Source organism: Salvelinus sp. IW2-2015, linkage group LG23, assembly GCF_002910315.2.
Source record: "Salvelinus sp. IW2-2015 linkage group LG23, ASM291031v2, whole genome shotgun sequence".
NCBI lineage: Eukaryota > Metazoa > Chordata > Actinopteri > Salmoniformes > Salmonidae > Salvelinus > Salvelinus sp. IW2-2015.
In genome coordinates this window covers 38,404,062-38,425,185 of record NC_036863.1, presented here as the reverse complement: position 1 = coordinate 38,425,185, position 21,124 = coordinate 38,404,062, and the positions used below count along the sequence as shown (strand labels likewise).

Sequence of the window (21,124 nt, the reverse complement as noted above, 5' to 3'; positions counted from 1 at the left end):
AGCTCACTTTAAAATGAGAATACCATTTACTTTATTAAGTGAATCATAAACAATGTAAAAATTAAAAAAAAGTGGTTCCATTTTATTATTCATTACACACTGACAGACAAATGAAGATTTGCAACCGTAATGATTGGAGTTAGTGCTAAGTTAACACATTTAAGACCGTCATTCCTGGCAAGGARGAGCGCGGGGGTACTAGAAACGCAGTCAAGTTAAGAGTAAGACAGCGTACCCCTTACACTCTGACAAATAGCTTACATTACAGTGTATTTTAACCATCCATCCCTCAGTTACCGGTCCTGCTTCAGACTGACCGTCTCACAAACCTGCTTTACTTAAAAAACACAGTGCACACTTGTTCTTTGTGTTAAACAAAAAAATGTGACAGGACATCCGTGAGCTGCTTCCTCCATTTACAGTTCACTTCCTCCACCTTCCCATCATCCTCTACTACAGGGTCCCTGTTCTCCGGAGGATAACTCCTCCCGGAGCACTCACCCGTAGGCAATTGGCCGGTTTTAGAAGCGTTGGCAGGGCAGCGGGTTGCTCTGCCTCCATTGAAGGACTGTACACTGACAGCCAGATCAGTAAGGGTTCAGGGTGAAGTGCTCAGTACTTTTTTACATTGATGAAAACCTTAATGGCGCCAGTGAAGTCAGCAGAGAGCAGAACCTCTGTATGATCAGTCTTCAGAGCCCCTGTGGACGAGAAATACCCTGTTTAGCATTGAAAACTACAAAGTTTCCCTATTGACTCAACTCATACCATCCATTGATCACTCTTAAAGATGGAAACAGCACCATGGCTACCCCAGCACTTTTGTTATTGTTTTGTGGAAGAAACRGAGGTGAGGAGAGTTGGGCAGCGTGGGRAAAACATTTGCAGTACATATTCTGCTGTTCTATAGCACATGCAATGATGTCAGAGTGTTTGTTGTTTGTAGTAATATCCCAAAACAGACGTGGTAGTTTGACCATTAAGGATCCCAGCTTTAATGATGAGTCGCTCTAGTCTCTCAGCATAGCTAAACAGGTGTATACTGTACCTGAGGGAATGGTCTCCGAGTCAGTGGAGTCCAAGCTCTTACACTCTGCATCAGCCCCAGCCCCCGCTTTCTCTGCCCCCGCCTCCTGGGGGACAATCAGGTTAGGATGGGGTGCAAAAATAGCTGATGTCACTACTGCATTGTGGGCTGAAAAATAAGAGAAACTAGACTTAGTGGAAGGACACTACAAAAATACTGACAGTGTTTCATATCACCGACAGTAAAAAGCTGAGCACCACTACAGTATCTAGGTACCTTTAATTCCCTCCCAGAAGTCATTGCGGTCTCGTCGTACAGAGGTGAACTTGCTCAGGTCATGGTAGGTGCTCCAGATGTACACGTACTTATCCTCTGAGCCACTCACAATGAATGAGTAATCATGGCTGGAAAATAGAGTGACAGTTCGTTTACCGACTACATAAGAACATGCCAGACTGAGAAGGAGCCGTTCTCACCTGAAGCTGGCTTTGATCTGACTACTGCTGTTGACGTAACCCTTGTACTTCATGGACAGAGACAGGTCCCGCAGGTCATACAGGCGGATCCTGGAGTCATTGGAGGTCACTAGAATCTACCAACACAGTAAAAAGACTCAGCTAACAAGATAGGCATGTCTGTGGGAAGAGTGCCAGGAGCATGGCTATACCTTRTTCTCTCCAGGCAGAGGCTCGATGCCTGTGATTTTCCGTCCTACTCGATTCCTGCCTCTGGTCGACCGTACGTGGATCTGGGTGTGGTATTTAAGGCGCTGAAATAAGAACCGACATTCGAAAAACGGTGAACYCTCTCCAATGTTCCTCGTTTCCAGAATTATGTCCTGCCGTTGTAATACTCAAAGAAGAAATCAAACAGCTGAAATAATGATTTTTCACTAGCCCTTCAAACTTGAGGAACAGTATGTCTCCCTCCACTGTACCTCAGTGTCGTAGAAGATGCAGCGGCCATCATAGGTGCCGATGACAGCGTACTTCCCATTCTGGCAGAAGTTGGCAGCAGTGATGAGGCGTGTTTGTCCGTCCACCTCGTTCCACAGAGCCACCTTCTTGTCTGGGATGTTCCACAGACGCAGCTTCCCATCCAGAGAGCCACTCAGGAAGTACCTGTCATCCTAGGAGAAATAACAGATGATCAGTCTGCTTAACAGAGCCAGAACATCGTCACAGCCGTGTATATCCCCCCGCAAGCGGATACCAAGACGGCCATCAAGGAACTTCACTGGACTTTATGCAAACTGGAAACCATATATCCTGAGGCTGCAATTAATTGTAGCTGGGGATTTTAATAAAGCTAATCTGAAAACAAGGCTACCTAAATTCTATCAGCATATCGATTGCAGTASACGAGCAAGTAACACATCTGACCACTGCTACTCTAACTTCCGCGATGCATACAAGGCCTTCCCCCACCCTCTTTTGGCAAATCTGAYCATGACTCCATCTTGTTGCTCCCCTCCTATAGCCAGAAACTAAAACAGGAAGCGCCCGTTCTTAGGTCTATCCAACGCTGGTCTGACCAATCGGATTCCACGCTTCGATCACGTGGACTGGGATGTGTTCCGGGTAGCCTCAGACAATAACGTATACACTGACTCGGTGAGCGAGTTTATAAGAAAGCGTATAGGAGAAGTTCTACCCACTGACCCATAAAACCTTCCCTAACCAGAAACCGTGGATTGATGGCAGCATTCACACAAAACTGAAAGCAGGCTGGCTGGACTKTTTATGGACATATTTAATCTCTCCCTATCCCAGTCTGCTGTCCCCACATGCTTCAAGATGTACACCATTGTTCCTGTATCCTGAAAGTAAAGGTAACTGAACTAATTTACTATCGCGCCGTTAGCACTCACTTCTGTCATCATGAAGTGCTTTGAGAGACTAGTCAAGGATCATACACCTCCACCTTATCTGTTACCCTAGACCAGGGGTGTCAAACTCAAATACCCAGTGGGCCAAATGTAAAACCTGAACAAAGTCGCGGGCCAATTGAACAAATGAAGCCTTTTAATATGGACCCAAACAAGTTTTGCTTTAACATTGAATATGGAACAAGCATCGCTATTACATACAATATATAATTTAATAGGGGACGGGATTGCCAAAATCGAATTTTCAAATGAAAAAACCACATCAATGGCATTCATTTATTAAATAAATAAAATGTAATTTCCTGCTCAGGCTCACGTTTGAAAATGCTTGCTTTTTCTCTGGGCATACGAGGTCACAAACTTTCATCATTGCACTTTTTCACAAACCTGATGTGGGCTTTTTTGAACATTTCTGTTGTGAAACCCAAACTTCTTTTCATCTCCTCTACTTTCTGTCTCCTTTGAGTCATGTCCAGGTCCTGTATTTGTCATGGTGTTTCGTTTCATAGTGTCGTCTAATGTTGTACTCCTTACTTACAGCCACGTTGACTCCACAAACAAGACAAACAGGTTTGTCTTTTACATATGTAAACAGATATTCTGCCTCCCACTTGTCCAGAAAGCTCCTGTTTTCTGCCTTTCTTTTCGGCCATTTCTGGAAGGGATAGCGCGCTGACAGTTGTAGCGTCTATGTTGCTATGACTACTGTCACAGAGGAGAGGCGTTTCTGGGTCCTGTCCTGATTGGCGCGCGAAAAACAACAGCAGAGCATTATGGGATTCGTAGTATTAGCGGTGAATGCGCTGTATAATACCGCGGGCCAGCTCTAGTAGTAATTTGGTATTGTCTCGCGGGCCAAATATAATTACCCCGCGGGGCCAAATTTGGCCCGCGGGCCAGAGTTTGACACCCATGCCCTAGACACACTCAATTTGTTTACCGCCCCTATAGGTCCACAGACAATCCAATCGCCATTACACTGCCCTATCCCATCTGGACAAGAGTAATACCTATGTAATAATGCTGTTCATTGACTACAGTTCAGCATTCACACCATTTGACCCTCCAAACTCATCATTAAGCTTGAGAACCTGGGTCTCGACCCCGCCCTGTCCAACTGGGTCCTGGACTTCCTGACGGGCCGCCCCCAGGTGGTGAAGGTAGGAAACAACATTTCCACTCCACTGATCCTCAACATTGGGGCCCCACAAGGGTGCGTTCTCAGCCCTCTCCTGTACTCCATGTTCACCCATGACTGCGTGGCCATGCACGCCTCCAACTCAATCATCAAATTTGCAGACGTCACTACAGTGGTAGGCTTGACTACCAACAACAACAAGATGGCCTACAGGGAGGAGGTGAGGTGTCAGGAAAATAACCTCTCAACGTCATCAAAACAAAAGAGATGATCGTGGACTTCAGGAAACAGCAAAGGGAGCACCCCCCTATCCACAATGATTGGACAGCAGTAGAGAAGGTGGAAAGTTAAGTTTCTTGGTGTACAAATCACAGACAAATTGAAATGGTCCACGCACACAGACAATGTGGTGAAGAAGGCGCAACAGTGCCTCTTCAACCTCGGGAGGTTGAAAAAAAAAAGTGGCTTATCACCGAAAACCCTCAAACTTTTACAGGTGCACAATTGAGAGCATCCTGTTGGGGTCTATCACCACCTGGTAATAACCTGGTAAGGCAACTGCACGGCCCACWACCGCAGGGCTCTCCAGAGKGYGGTGCGGTCTGCACAACGCTTCACCGGGGGCAAACTASCTGCCCTCCAGGACACCTACAACACCYGATGTCACAGAAAGGCAAAAAATATAATCAAAGACAACCACCACCCGAGCCACTGCCTGTTCACCCCGCTATCATTCAGAAGGTGAGGTCAGTACAGGTGCATCAAAACTGGGACCGAGAGACAGAAGCTGTTTTYCAATCTCAAAGCCATCAGATTGCGGGACGGTCGAGCTAACGTAGGTTGTGATTAGCATGAGGTTGTAAGTAACAAGAACATTTCCCAGGACATAGACATATCTGATATTGGCAGAAAGCTTCAATTCTTGTTAATCTAACTGCACTGTCCAATTTACAGTAGCTATTATAGCAAAATAATACCATGCTATTRTTTGAGGAGAGTGCAGTTATGAACTTGAAAATGTATTAATAAACCAATTAGGCATATTTGGGCAGTCTTGATACAACATTTTGAAGAGAAATGCAAAGGTTTATTGAATCAGTCAAACTTTGCACATACACTGCTGCCATCTAGTGGACAAGATCTAAAWTGCGCCTAGATTCCTAAGTCATATTGGCCTTTCTCTTGCATTTCTTGCAGATCTAATGTGTTATATTCTCCTCCATGAACTTAACATTTCCACAAACTTCAAAGTGTTTCCTTTCAAATGGTTCTCAAGAATATGCATTTMCTTGCTTCAGGTCCTGAGTACAGGCAGGTAGATTTGGGTATGTCATTTTAGGCGAAAATTGAAAAAAAAGGGGCTGATCCTTAAGAGGTACAGCCATTACTAGCACAGAGAGGCGGCTGCCTACCTACAGAYGTGATATCATTGGCCACTTTAATAAATGGAACACTAGTCACTTTAAGAATGTTTACATAGCTCGCATTACTCATCTCATATGTATATACTGTATCCTTCACCATCTGTTGCATCTTAGCCGCTCGGTCACTGCTCATCAATATATATTATAATTATATATTCTCATCCCATTCCTTCACTAGATTGTGTGTATTAGGTTTTGTTGTGGAATTGTTAGATATTACCTGTTAGATACTGCTGCACTGYCGGATCTAGAAGCATAAGCATTTCACTACAYTCGCAATAACATCTGCTAACCATGGGTATGTGACCAATAACATYTAATTGGATTTGAGAACAATCATAGCCAACTCACTCTGACCTTTTAAAAAAAAAAAATTAAGTCCATACTTCAACCTAAACACGCACTGACAAAGGCACACGCTCATAGAGGCCCACTTACTCTGGGATGGAAAGCGATGGCTGTGACRAAGTCAATATGCTGAAAGCAGCATAGACACTCTCTCCTGGATATGTGCCACAGTCTGACCGTCTTATCCATTGACGAGGAAAGTAGGAAGTAGTTCTGGAATCAAATAATACAGTGAATACTAGGACAGTGTACAGGCGTTTGGGAGAAATTGAAAAGGGGGGCGTGGAAAGTCCTGCGTAGTCTCACCTTTGACCAGGACAAGTCCAGCAGGTCAGCYGTATGACCCTTGTACTTGCAAAAGGGGACTTGGCGGAAGGGGAGATTCTTGTCCTCTGAATCGGGGTCTTCAGGAACACTGCTCATCTGGGAACAAAAGAGGAACTCTTGTCTGTCAGGCTGGGGCTGAGGTCTCCACAGTAACACTGGTATAGTTACCCAAAGCAACCCTGACCATAACGTTACTTTCTTCATGTTTTACAGCTGACCCTCAACTCTAACCATGTCACTGATGGGTCCTAACCTTACTCACCCCACCGTCTGTGTCTGATTTGGAGGAACACAGGCTTTCCTGAGAGGGAGAGGGCGACACACGACCTGGTTGAGAGARAACATAAGGGAAGAACCATGAGAAACCCACCAAACAAGCTTTACATTTACTAAAGGTGTGGCAGACAAACTATTTTGTTCAGAGACAACAGAGCTCAGCCCTTTTTAAGGTCTCATGATCTACCCACCTTCAGTGTTGTACTTTTTCCTCATGTTGTTGAAGTAGTCAAAGGCATTTTTCAGAACCCAGATTCGCACCACGTTGTCCTGGCCTGCTGTTGCCAACAACCTCCCACAGTGTGAGAACTTCATGGTCCACACTGCACCCTGAGGACCGGACAACAGAACAAGGGTTAGGCAAATATGCATGAATATATATTCTAGAGGTCGACCGATTCATCGGAATGGCCGATTAATTAGGGCCGATTTCAAGTTAATTTTTTTTACAGCTTTATTTAACTAGGCAAGTAAGTTAAGAACACATTCTTATTTTCAATGACGGCCTAGGAACGGTGGGTTAACTGCCTTGTTCAGGGGCAGAACGACAGATTTTTACCTTGTCAGCTCAGGGATTCAATCTTGCAACCTTACGGTTAACTAGTCCAACGCTCTAACCACCTGCCTCACAAGGAGCCCGCCTGTTACACGAATGCAGTAAGAAGCCATGGTAAGTTGCTACTAGCATTAAACTTATCTTATAAAAAACAATCAATCATAATCACTACTTATAACTACACATGGTTGATGATATTACTAGTTTATCTAGCGTGTCCTGCGTTGCATATAATCGATGCATTGCGCATTCGCGAAAAAGGACTGTCGTTGCTCCAACGTGTACCTAACCATAAACATCAATGCCTTTCTTAAAATCAATACACAGATACATTTTTAAACCTGCATATTAGCTAAAATAAAATCCAGGTTAGCAGGCAATATTAACCAGGTGAAATTTGTGTCACTTCTCTTGCGTTCATTGCACGCAGAGTTAGGGTATATGCAACAGTTTGGGCCGCCTGGCTCGTTGCGAATTAATTTGCCAGAATTTTACATAATTATGACATAACATTGAAGGTTGTGCAATGTAACAGGAATATTTAGACTTATGGATGCCACCCGTTAGATAAAATACGGAACGGTTCCGTATTTCACTGAAAGAATAAACGTTTGTTTTCGAGATGATAGTTTCCGGATTCGACCATATTAATGACCTAAGGCTCGTATTCTGTGTGTTATTGATGTTTATAATTAAGCGATGGTAGGCACCAGCAGGCTCATAAGCATCATTCAAACAGCACTTTAGTGCGTTTTGCCAGCAGCTCTTCGCAATGCTTCAAGCATTGCGCTGTTTATGACTTCAAGCCTATCAACTCCCGAGATTAGGCTGGTGTAACCAATGTGAAATGGCTAACTAGTTAGCGGGGTGCGCGCTAATAGCGTTTCAAACGTCACTCGCTCTGAGACTTGGAGTGGTTTGTTCCCCTTGCTCTGCATGGGTAACGCTGCTTCGAGGGTGGCTGTTGTCAATGTGTTCCTGATTCGAGCCCAGGTAGCGGCGAGGAGAGGGATGGGAGCTATACTGTTACACTGGCAATACTAAAGTGCCTATAAGAACATCCAATAGTCAAAGGTATATGAAATACAAATCGTATAGAGAGAAATAGTCCTATAATAACTACAACCTAAAACTTYTTACCTGGGAATATTGAAGACTCATGTTWAAAGGAACCACCAGCTTTCATATGTTCTCATGTTCTGAGCAAGGAACTTAAACGTTAGATTTCTTACATGGCAATTTTACTTTCTTCTCCAACACTTTGTTTTTGCATTATTTAAACCAAATTGAACATGTTTCATTATTTATTTGAGGCTAAATTGATTTTGATGTATTATATTAAGTTAAAATAAGTGTTCATTCAGTATTGTTGTAATTGTCATTATTACAAATACATTATTTTATTTATTTATTATTTATTTTAAAAAAAAATAAAAAAATAAAAAAAAATCGGCATCTCTTTTTTGGGTCCTCCAATAATCGGTATCGGCTTTGAAAAATCATAATCGGTCGACCTCTAATATATTCACGCTTACATCTGCATTCATGGTTACATGCTGTATGCTTCAGTCATGGAAGAGGTCTGTTGTTCAATGGAAAGAAAGCACTGACACATTAACACCCAATCTTACCATGTGCTCTCCACTCAGGTCCTGGACCACCTTGACCTGATCAAAGTCAAAGGGGCCCTTGAAGCTGTGGGCTGCCTTGAACTTGACAGGCCGGGTGTAGGGCATCCCCTCGTCATCACTGGAAGACGGGTCATCCTGGTCGTTGTGAAACACTGAGACACAACCACACAGTGAGACGTCACCCAGCAGAGTGACAAAACCGCAGCAGTAGAATGTTCATCGAAAAAAAAGAAGAAAAAAAATATCTGTGGATGAGGGCTGTGGGGGTTGGCATACCTTCGTCACGGACACTCTTCACCTTGTTGACGGCCTTCTCACCATACTCTTCAGCCAGATGCTTGGCCCGCTTCACAGACTTGCCCAGGAACTTCTTCAGCTGAGTGCTGTGGTAGTGAAGACAGAGGACACATGAAACACCATGAAACCGTCACAGACTGTCAGAGCAGAGAGGAAACACTAACCACAGCATGAGGCAGGGCACTATGCCATTTCTTACGTTTTCTGTTTCAGCTTCCCTCCGTCAGAGTCAGTCAAKGGAACCTGGGCCTTGTCATCATCATCTGACTGTGCTGCGTCATTTCTGACAGGAAAAAACAGACAGACATCTTCCTCAAGATTTGTACTATCTTTTTTATGTATGGGACTGCTACCCGATATAGTTACCAAAACAATCTGTTAGCACAGGGGAGTGAATATATAGCTGTAYGTTTTTTCAACCATAGCCCAAGGATTGGTGTGGCCCCATGATATATTACAGTCCTGGCTTGAGTGATAGGAGAGCAKTTCTTACGTGATGTACTCCTTAGTCCTCCTCATGATGTGTAATGTGAGTGGGTTGATCCCTGTGGGAAGCTTCTCCTCCGCCTGGATGAGAGGGATCTCCTCACCTGTGTCCAGATTCTTGATCATCACACTCGCCAGGATCTCCTATTACAGAGAGCCCARCCAATCAATGAATTAGAAACAAACACTCAAAAAGGTATGTGTAGAGAGTAGGCGGGCCCCTTTGTACAGGTTAAGGCTGGATGAATGAAAGAGCGAGACAAGGAAACATACCTCATCAGTCAGCTCTCTGCCAGAGTTGGATCGTGGACGCTGAGGACCTAGAGCATCACCAATGGGACTGGATGCCTGCTCATCCTCATTCTCCTGTGGGAACACACCAATATACACACACACACACACGCACTTACTACACTGGTTTTAATTCTCAGACAAAGGGGTATTCCGAATTGCAAGGGTCAAAGGCCTGTTGAAAAAGGAGGATAAAGAACAAAAAGTAAATCCACACTGGTACGCTGCCGCCGAAGTGTTTATTCAGAAGAGGACAACATTTTAACCCCAAACTAGGTCTTTGTCAGGACAAAGTTTTCCCCAAGTGCAGAAGAATATATACATTGGCTTCCTGAGCAGCAATAAGTGGACCTGTGCTCTGCGCCAATGGAAAGCATAGGAAACAAATACCCACTGACCTGTGCTGTGACAACCTTGTCCCCACTGGTGGCGCTAGCCAGGTCCAAAGAGTGCTGCAGATCCTTGGTGATGCTCCTCACTGTGCTGCTGGGAGACACCAGGCCACATGGCTCCTCCAGCTCCCCTGCATACACCGGCCAATCACACAGCAAAGACACAGGGTTAAAGGTCAACAGTGTCACCTTGTCTCCATGGTTACACAAGTAAATGATCATGAGTAAGTGTGGGTAGAAGTGAACAGTGGAGAACAGTTATGAGAGGTCAATGTGTTCAGCTCAATGTATTCCATCCTTGCAGCAACATATTTAATTGACATGCATATCAGCATTTTATCTTGACCTTGTGCTACTGAGTTTGTGAGTATACAAGCAAAGCGTTATTTACCTTCCAGTCCTGCTGCCCTCATACACTCCTGGGACTTCTTGCTGAGGGGTAAAGCAGGCCGGGATGGGGGTGGTGGCCGTGGAGGAGCAGCTCCGCTGGGAGGGGGTGGGCGTGAAGGCGGAGGTTTCTTGGTGCTGGCCACAATGTCAGGCTCTACAGTGAACTGCCGTGGGGGTTTTGAAGGCCCCGGGTCAGAGGAGCCAGCCGGCTTGTCTGTGAGGGGATCCTGGTCTAGGATGTCTGCTGGTCTCTGCTCCCTGTCCCTGTCCTCTGCAGACACCCAGGGTAGGTCAGGAAGGTCCGGCGGGAGGTCTAGTTGCCCCAGGGTGCTGGTGATGTCTGGGGGCTGGACATGCTTCGGTGACGCTGACGACAGGCTGGGGATGTCTGGGAGAGCCATGGAACACGCTCCTTGCTGTTCCTGTGGCAGCTCTGATCTCTCAACCACAGGCTGAGGTTCCATAGCAGGATGCTCTCGTTCTACAGGGGCCACATTTTTGTCCGTTACCTCTGACTCTGCCCTTGTATCAACATTCCTCTCCTCCTTCAGCTGAGCCTCCTCCATTGCACTTCCCTTCTGGCTCTCCTCAATGATGCTGTCGATGATCTAGAAGGGACAACACATCATAGATGAAAACAATCATCAAAAAGGTAATATACTCATAACAGGATGTTTCTCTAATGAGGATTGTGTGGTCGTATGAGTGTATTCTCTCTGATAAAAGTGTTGTGGGATTTCCCCACACTTAARGTGAGAGGGACGTGAAGAAGGAGTACAGACACACGTTGGAGGGGCTGTGTGTATGTGTCGATGACCTTGACAACTTAGTGGMGTGCCACACATCCAAATATTTGCTGGAGTGACAATGTAGAATCTGGTGACACCATGACAGACTAGCAGCATTTACATAGAGCCCAAAAACCAGCAATCATCAAAACACATTTACCGACATGATCAACACATAGTCAGGGGCTCAGTAACTATTAAAAATCCTCAGGAATAAAATCAAACATATTTTTTTTCATAATTTCATAACCACAATGCCCTAGCTAAGTAGGGATTAATGAGCATTAGCCTAGATTTTAAGATAAGGAGGGGGAGTACCTGGATGGAGTCATCTTGGCGTGCCTCAGGTGCRGCCAGCCCAACAGCCACATCCTCTGGTGGGCTCTCTACCACCCCCTGCAGGAACACAAAACAAAATGTACAAGGAGACTGACAAGGAGAAACACTGTACTTTTATAAACTTGCACCTCATACAGTGTATCTACAAACAAACATTTGGGGATGTGCTTATGATTTGTAATATTTTACTAGTAAAAGGGATGACAATGTCCTGAATAGAGTATGGTAAAACACTAAACTGGCACCTCTGGACATGCAGTAGCAAACTGCTTATTGCAAACAACCCCAGGTAAGGCTGTGTTTTGGGTTTAGCCTCAATAGAACTCTTAAAGGCACTCCTCTAGCTCGTTTGAAAGTAGTTACCCAGCTATGCCCTTTAAGTAATGATTAAACTAAAACCAACACTCAGTTACAGTTTTTGACATCTCCTAAATTAAATGAAACTTCACTCTCTAGTCTTTAAAGAGATGGTTCTTAGGTTATTGTTTTTTACTGTCAAATGCTAGTAAGAACAATAAATACCTGAGGTGTGGGAAGGACAAACTTTGCAGGTGTCCTAAGTAATAAAAAGACAAGTGGAAGTGTTAGTCACAAGACTAGTCCTGATATGGTTCAKCAGAATTACCTTTACCTAGGGCCTAGGCTACATTTCAGACGAGAGATTTGAAAGAAATCATGCTTGTTTTAACATTTCAAAACAAAAACACAGGACAACCGTAAAGACAATTTATTCGGAACATGTAAGATATGTAATCATGCAAGCTACAGGAAATTACAGCACCTGTTACACCAGTGTTCTCCTGTTAGTTTAAGTTTGAGCAAATTAGGAAAAATACAACTTTACAACAAGCAACAGTTGAAGCCAAAACCACTGTAGCTATTTTATCTCAAATCACTCTACTATAATTATAGAAAGAAAAGTGTGTGCGTCTCAAAGAGACATGTCAATCACACTTCTCTCTCTCCATTACACTTGACCCCTCTTATATGGTCATGGCGAAAACAAAATTCCTGTTGGGAGACTTTGGCAATTGATGACCCCACAACCTTTTGCCTCTTTAAAAAGATGGATTATAATAAGACAAGGCAAAATCATCCACAGACTGGTGGCATAGTTGTTGCAAATAATTATAGGTAATGTTTTCGTTCCTTTATTCGAGAAGAGACACTGAATGTATGAGCAAAATAATTCTTACTTGCGAACATCTGGTTGAATTCATGTCAGTGGCCAGCATCATCATCACAGCTGATAACGTTTTTCAACACCAATAGCACAGTATATACACATGATATACCTTTATTTGAGCAACTGATGTAAGTAGAAAGGTTACTTACACTTTAGGAGATGGAGTAAAATTGACGTCTTCAGCAGCATCGTAGAATTCCTCTGTGTCACTATCTGACGCCATTTAGTTAGCTTGCTAACGTACCTAGCTAGTTTAGATGCATACAATCGCTGTAATATTTAGACGTGGTCGGTTTATTATGAAGACATACAATTCGTACAGGAAATAAAAAGGGTACTCCACTGAAAACGGACTTCTTTCCGTAGGATACACCCAGATGTTGCTAGCTAGCTAGCTACTAGCTAATGCCTGGGAGAGGCCACTCACCTGTGTGTACTAGCTACTGCCGGTACTGGCCGCTATTGCTAACGTAGCCAGCTAGCTAACGAAGAAGGTGGCCCTAGTCTTCAGCTAGCTACCAAGTTTCTTGAATCAATTCATAAATAAATACTCTGAATTAAAGGTCAGCGCTAAAATGACTACCTATTACCGCGGTCTTCCTCGAAATAGGACTGCAGCCGCAACAAATTTAGGGCAGCTTCACAAACGAGGAAGAACACCMCCAAAAGATTAAAAACACACATTCGGAAATCTCGCGCGAACTTATTTGACAGCTTCAAAGCCCGGTTCGTCTCTTCTACGCGTCTCTTTCATATAGGCTGATCTGAAAACATACAGCAAAGATGGAACCTGATTTGGTCACTTGTCTACTTCTTTCAGAGCTATTAAGGATTCACGTGTATTGTAAAATACATTATAGTATGTTTTGTATTTTATTAGGATCCCAAATTGCGAAGGCAGAAGCCACTCTCGCTGGGGTCCAAATAGCAGTAAATTAATTTSTACAGTAATAGTTTAATGATGACCCTTGCTTAGGCTCGATACAATCACCCCAAAGTAAGTTAACTGTATTGGAACAGTGTTTAGCAATAGAGACCGAGGTTTGACATCCACAAGGGGTGTTGCATTGTTCGCTACGATGGTGTCAGCAGTGAGATGGTGCCCGTGAAGCCATCAGAGAGGCGAACCGAACAGAGGGAATAGTGTAACGACCATAGAGATCCTATTATATTAGTATTCTGATTCCTAATTCTATGGAGCTGTGGTTAGTAGCCTATGGGCTGGGAGACATGGGTTCGAGATCCGCAATTGTTTGGTTCACACCTGTTGTCCTTTGATTACAATTTTTTTTTTTTTACCGAGTCTTCTAGGCTTAATCTTTTAGCTCACTGACCGAAAGCATAGACTGGCTTGGGGAGCAAACGTAGTCTTCAGGTCTGCAGTAAAAAATAAAAACACAATTCATCTTGTTAAAAAAATATAGGCTATTTCTGGCCTATTAGTGAGTCATCTATAACATTGATTTATAAAACAAACAACGATATTGTCAGCACAATGCTTTCTTCTGTGCGGTTTTACAACTTAAATGTATGGTATATAGTAATACTGCCAATAGCTGGACCACGCCTATGTTGTTTGGTTTTGGAAATTTTGTGGCTATGAAAAAGATTGATATATGAGGGTCTCGCCAAGATGGCGCTGTGCGCACACTCATTTCTCCGTATTAAAACTTGGAATTAAATTGTGAATCTCCTACAATTTAGCTATAGTTATCTGTCGTTTGACTATTTAATATTATTCAAGACTACATTTKATCTTATTTCGTCGAGTTCAGCCCTGATAAAAACGTAAAGATAGCAAAACGGCTAGCATTTGACATAGCATCACGTTAAATGAACATGTCCAGAAAGGCTCCTGAAGCTCAGGCTAATGTTCTAATCACTAGCTTCCACGATTATGCTGTTGACTCAGTGKATATTTCCCATCTTTCTGTTATCAACAACGAGGACTTCCCCCCCTCTACCATCACTCCAAGCAAACCTCCCGCCTCTAAAAAGGCAAGTCTGACAGTAACTTCAACTCAGCGGACATTGTCACCACGCTTTTGCAATTAATCAATAGTAGATCTGATGCCCTTTAAAAAAGGATTGCTAGCAACKCGGTCCAAATTGTAGCACTGAAAAAGACGATTGACTTCGCATGTGCATATGTAACGGTTTATGTAAATTGTTAAATTCCTGCATGAAATGGGTATTATGCCATCTCCTGGTAGATTAGTGTGTTTACATTGTCTAATACACTCAGCGATAAAGGAATGGGATTCTGGGTAATCCACAGCAGATTTATGGAGAATACTGTTTTCCATGTGGGTTTTATGCTAGCAAAAATTATTTTTTTCAAATTGGTAGCTAACTCGAAAATGCATCTTCTTTAGGATAATTATTTATATCCCATCGACTAATTATCATTATTCCATACTGTGTGTCCCATCATTGCAGGTAATTTATGACACATGTATAAAGTATATGTTTTATAAACTCATAAACACCAGCAGTCAGTGTATTAGCCGGATTTTGTTAGTTTAGGAAAATATGTGGAACATTCTAGGTGTATTATATTTCTTCGCCACAAGAGTGTGCCATTTTTTCAGGTAAATTGTATATATCTTGAATACTRAAATGGATGATAGTTTATTCTGATGTTGTAAATATGAGATTACACATGGAAACGATGGATTTATTTTATTATAGTAAATTAAGAATTGGTGGTTAAATCCACTATACGATCAMAATGACTGATAGACGTTWCAATAGTTTTTTATGTTAGTATATTATACAGCAGATGTATGGAGAATTGCTGTGGGAGTGCTATTTATATCCCGTCGACTACTGATCATTCATCCATACTGTGTGTCCCATCATTKCAGCTTTGGAAATAAATGAACTATMCATCCATTGCTCCTTCCTCTGTTGATTTACTGTGGGAGTGCTATTTATATCCCGTCGACTACTGATCATTCATACATACTGTGTATCCCATCATTGCAGCTTTGGAAATAAATGAACTATMCATCCATTGCTCCTTCCTCTGTTGATTTACTGACTTGAGGGACGGGACCAGGAAGGTCACACATAGTGATAAGAAATGAAAGAAAAGGTTACTTACCTTGAAAAGCGCATCCAGAAAGAAGGGTGCACTGACGCGTGTGAGAGACGGGCCACCGAAATAGAGAGCTATTCAAGGCGTTGGAACTTGAAACTGCAGGGTGTCCCCGAGGTGGAGATGCAATATGTACGTCAGGAGACCACACGGATCTGCCAAGCTATTCTCCAGGAGGAGAGGACCAAACTCCCTGAAGTGATTGACATCGTTCACCGTCTCGGCTCCAAGCGTCCTAACAACTCCAAGCCCAGTAGCATCATCATGCAGTTTACGCAGCAGGTCTACAGAGATGCGGTGTGGAAAGCAGCGAAGAAGTCCACCTACCTGCAAACCAAACGTTTTGAAGTTTAATGAGGATTTCTCCAGGGTTGATCGAGAGAGGAGGGAGAAGCTGTGTAGCCAGYGATTGAGGCAGCGCGCTAGCAGGGAAAGACTGCATATTATTTCTGGGCGAGTGCCTTCATCAATATAACTGAAACGTATCCCTTCCTGAGAGCATAAACGTATTGCTGGAACAAATGCGTTCGTCCTATTTCTAAACACATGGATGAGCTTTGAACTTTGTTGTGGACAATGAATGTATATAATTGTTTGTATTCTGTTTCTGATAGAAWTTGCTTTTATTTCCATTTTATAGGAAAAGGCCACCGCAGGAGTATTTTTGTTGCTGACTGACAGCTAGTTAATTTTAAATTTAGTTAATTGACAGCTAATTATTGTTGTATTTTTATTTTTTCACTCAATGGTCTATGAATATGCTGCGGCTCTTGGTGTTTCTGCTCTGTACTCAGTTACCTCCTGTGAGCACTTGACAACCATTCCTTAGTGTCCTCTTTTCTTCTCCATGTTCTCGTTCACCTTGTCTTTKTCAATAGTTTCTCTTAATGCTAGGGKGTTAACCACTTGAGTCACGATCTGAATGCAAAATGACACCACCAAAACAATGTTTTAATGTAGCAACACCTGCTGATCGTTCCGAACAATGTGAGAGCCAAATATCATTTACCCCATTGCGACCTCCAAAAGTTAGCATCATTTACAGTATAATGAGATTCTTGAAAAAAACTACAAATCAGTTTTCAGTTGCTTAAGAAAAAGAAACAAAGCTTTATGTTTCACAGTGTGTCGGTGTGTCTTATTATCTTTGTCGTATAATTTAATTTAGTCAAACGATTTTGGTTACTGTTTATGGGTATAACTTCTTGATGCTGTAGAAAATCGAATTTTATATTGGTTATCTGAATTTCCCAGCTCCTTGGAGATTTTAATAATGCTTTAGATAAGTATCTTGATAGGTGGACTCCGCGGCAGTCTACTTCTCTGAATGCCAATCTATAGTTATTTATGCAGAAGTTTGATCTAGTGGATATATGGAGAGAGAAGTTTCCTCTTGAGAGATCCTATACCTGGTGTAACAAAACATGTACTAGACGTTCACTTATTGACTATGGTTTCAGAGGGCTTAGAAACTAGGTTTCTATTCATATTCTTAACAACAGACCATAGAGCTATTTGCATACAAGTTTCAATATTTCCCTGTAATGATAGTCAATGCAAAGCTTCACACTGGAAACTGAATAGCTCCATATTAAAACATGAAATAGTCAAATTTGATATAGGTTTTATTATACATTTTTTGAATAAAGCCCAGGGGTAAAGTCTGTATAGGACAAACTGGGAGTTTCTACAGTTTGAAATTGCTAAATATTTAAGAAAATATAGCAGTGATCTTGTAAAGACCAGAAGGATAGAAGAGGAAAATGTTATATCAAGAATTACCTCGCTCTTCCAGAGACCTAATAGTCTTTCAGATACGGATAAAGCTGAGTTAATTAACCCTCCTGTGTTCGTTTCATGTTAATTCATTCTGTGTTCCCGGTCCAAAATGACCACCCCATTATAGCTGATTATAAATTCATAATAATACATATATTATCACCTAATGTTGTGTTTGATCTTTTTATCAACTTAAGTTCTTGTGAACATTACAAGTTTTGAAATTYTATTTGCTATTTATGGCCTGTAGGCCTCATTGACCTGAGCTCATACAACTCGTTTTTGAGTTWAAAAAAAGCATAATTTATGGATTATTCAGATGAAACATATTGTGCTATTTATCACAGACTACTTTGTGTCAAAGTTTAACAAGGACTCTCTCCTCACAAGTGTCATGATCAAAGATATGATCAAGAGCCTCACATACAGTATATCGTTTGGTCATTGTGCTGCCACAGAATKAATTGTGAGCAAGGCCTCACAATTCTCTTCTAAATGTTAACTATTGATTCTTCTGATCAAGAATTACGTGATAATCCCATCTCTTTAGAGGAAATTATAGATGCTATTGTTCGCCTTCAAAATAACAAATCCTCTGGGGTTGATGGTATTACTGCAGAATTCTGCRAAGTTTTCCCGAAGAATTGGCTCCCTTTCTATTGGAAGTGCACTCTGAAAGTATAGCCAATGAAGCACTCCCTCCCACTCTAAAGCAAGGTTTAATTACTATAATTCCTAAACCAAAAAAATTCTTGTTACTCAATTGGCGTCCAATTTGCCTTTTAAATAACGATTACAAGCTAATACTACCACTCTTCCTTGCTAAATGATTAAGGGCTGTTTTGGATGCCATTATAGATGAGTCCCAGTCAGGGTTTATGAGAAATAGACACATCTCAAACATGTCAGACTGGTATTAGATATCATAGATTACTCAGATTTGGTCTCTGATTAGAGTTTTATACTCTTTGGATTTGTATAAAGCCTTTGATTTTCCTACTTCTCATACTCTGTAATTACAATATTGAAAACAATCGAGATTGACTGATTTAATTTCCATAAACAATCCCTTTGTAGCATGGTCTTTGACCTACAAGCACAATTTATCTCCACACAGATATTTTACCTGGAGCAATAGAGATATCTTATATTAAGGCAAGTCATTATTTTTGAGAAATGGTTCCAAAACAACTGTTCAATGATAAAGGTATTGTATTTAATTATGCTGAATTTTGGCTTTTCGTAAGATACCGATAACTCCAAAGGAATTTGCTGTAGTTTTTGATGCAATCCCCTCTGGAGTTATTGTACTTTTTAAGGATGTAGACAAATCTATCCCCTCTTCTTTACCTTCTCTTGTTCCAGCTGACTCAAYAGTAGGAAATATAGGTTCCTCTCCTTCTGTTTTGAAAAACAATAGGAAAATATGTGCCTTATTTCAATGTGATGTTGTTTCAGTCCCAWATGTCATGTCTTTCTGGAATGGCTTTTTAAGAAATATTAATTGGGAAAATGTTTGGTGTCTTTGTCAAAAGTTTATTTTAACTAATAAGATTAAAGAAGTTTCTTTATAAATGAATCCACAAGTTCTACCATACTAACCATTATCTTGAAAAGGAAAAAAAAGACATTGATGTTTCCTGTACCTTCTGTAATGAACATCCGGAGACTGCTTTATATTTATTTGGGTATTGCTCTTATACYTGGAAGCTGTGGGAAGATATCTGTAGATTTGTTTTAGATCATGTACACTACCGGTCAAAAGTTTTAGAACACCTACTCATTCATGGGTCTTTCTTTATTTTTGCTATTTTCTACATTCTAGAATAATAGTGAACATCAAAAACAGGCACCGGGCAACACAGAGTTACACATGGAATAAACAAGCGTACAGTCAATAACACAATAGAAAAAAGAAAGTATATACAGTGTGTGTAAATGGCGTGAGGAGGTAAGGCAATAAATAGGCCATAGTAGCGAAGTAATTACAATTTAGCAGATTAACACTGACCCGTAGTGCCGGAATACGTGGGTGACAGAGCCTCCGCAGTTTGTAGAGCCGTAGAGAGACCGGGCAAAGGAAGGAGACGGCAGGACTTAGAAAACCGATCCACAACTACCAGGATCGTGGTTTTACCCTGCGACGGGGGAAGATCCGTCACAAAATCGACGATAGGTGTGACCACGGTCGCTGTGGAACGGGAAGGGGTTGTAATTTCCCTCTGGGCAGATGTCTAGGTGCCTTGCACTGTGCACATACCGAACAGGAGGAAACATAAACCCTCACGTCCTTAGCTAAAGTGGGCCACCAGTACTTCCCAGCAAGGCAGCGCACGCGTCCGACCGATACCAGGATGACCAGAGGAGGGTGACGTATGAGCCCAACAGATCAAACGATCGCGGACATCAAACGGAACGTACATACGCCCAGCTGGACAGTCAGGTGGAATGGGCTCTGAACGTGACGCCCGTTCGATGTCCGCGTCCACCTCCCATACCACCGGTGCCACCAGGCGAGAGCTGGAATTATGGGAGTGGGATCTGAGGACCTCCTCTGTATCATACAGCCGGAGACAGTGCGTCTGCCTTAACGTTCTGGGAACCTGGTTTGTAGGAAAGGGTGAAATCAAAACGGGTGAAAAACATGGCCCACCTTGCCTGGCGAGGGTTCATTCTCCTCGCCGCCCGGATGTACTCCAGATTGCGGTGGTCAGTCCAAATGAGAAAAGGGTGTCTAGCTCCCTCAAGCCAATGTCTCCACGCTTTCAGAGCCATGAAACAGCCAGCAACTCCGGTTCCCACATCATAGTTTCGCTCCGCCGGGCTGAGCTTCTTCGAAAAGAACGCACAGGGGCGGAGTTTTGTGGCGTACCCGAGCGTGAGACAGCACAGCCCCTATTCCTGCCTCGGACGCGTCCACCTCATAATGAATGCTAAGGAAGGATCAGGATGAGCCAGCACGGGAGCTGAGGTAAACAGAGCCTTCAGGTGACCAAACGCCCGGTCCGCCCCAGCTGTCCACTGCAGTCGCACCGGTCCTCCCTTCAGCAGTGAGGTAATGGGAGCCGCTACCTGACCAAAACCGGGATAAATCTCCGGTAGTAGTTGGCAAACCCTAAAAACCGCTGCACTCCTTTACCGTGGTTGGAGTCGGCCAATTACGCACGGCTGAAATGCGGTCATTCTCCATCTCTACCCCTGACGCTGAAAAGCGGTACCCTAGGAAGGAGATGGACTGTTGGAAGAACAGACATTTCTCAGCCTTGACGTACAGGTCATGCTCCAACAGTCGACCAAGCACCCTGCGAACTAGGGACACATGCTCGGCGCGTGTAGCGGAGTATATTAGAATGTCATCTATATACACCACTACACCCTGCCCGTGCAGGTCCCTGAAGATCTCATCCACAAAGGATTGGAAGACTGATGGAGCATTCATTAACCCGTACGGCATGGACTTC

At 42.8% G+C, this 21,124-nt stretch overlaps 1 protein-coding gene across 3 annotated transcripts; it reads right to left on the bottom strand.

Moving 5' to 3' along the window:
• Nucleotides 1-7: 7 nt before the first annotated feature.
• wdr44 (WD repeat domain 44) lies at nucleotides 8-15,932 on the bottom strand. 3 transcript variants are annotated; one of them, XM_023968814.2, is made up of 20 exons: nucleotides 15,891-15,932; nucleotides 12,121-12,154; nucleotides 11,578-11,655; nucleotides 10,473-11,079; nucleotides 10,088-10,212; nucleotides 9,672-9,764; nucleotides 9,406-9,542; nucleotides 9,112-9,195; nucleotides 8,892-8,998; nucleotides 8,616-8,767; nucleotides 6,620-6,758; nucleotides 6,406-6,479; nucleotides 6,132-6,248; nucleotides 5,916-6,038; nucleotides 1,965-2,156; nucleotides 1,695-1,796; nucleotides 1,504-1,619; nucleotides 1,304-1,431; nucleotides 1,049-1,195; nucleotides 8-701 (listed from the first exon to the last, which is right to left on the bottom strand). In XM_023968814.2, the coding sequence occupies exons 1-20, from the start codon at nucleotides 15,902-15,904 to the stop codon at nucleotides 613-615; spliced, it is 2,658 nt and encodes an 885-aa protein (XP_023824582.1). In that variant the 5' UTR covers nucleotides 15,905-15,932; the 3' UTR covers nucleotides 8-612. The 3 variants fall into 3 exon arrangements, with proteins under 3 accessions (XP_023824582.1, XP_023824579.1, XP_023824580.1); XM_023968811.3 differs by lacking the exon at nucleotides 15,891-15,932 and adding an exon at nucleotides 12,934-13,467; XM_023968812.3 differs by lacking the exon at nucleotides 15,891-15,932 and adding an exon at nucleotides 12,934-13,467 and having other exon boundaries at nucleotides 6,415-6,479.
• Nucleotides 15,933-21,124: the final 5,192 nt, after the last annotated feature.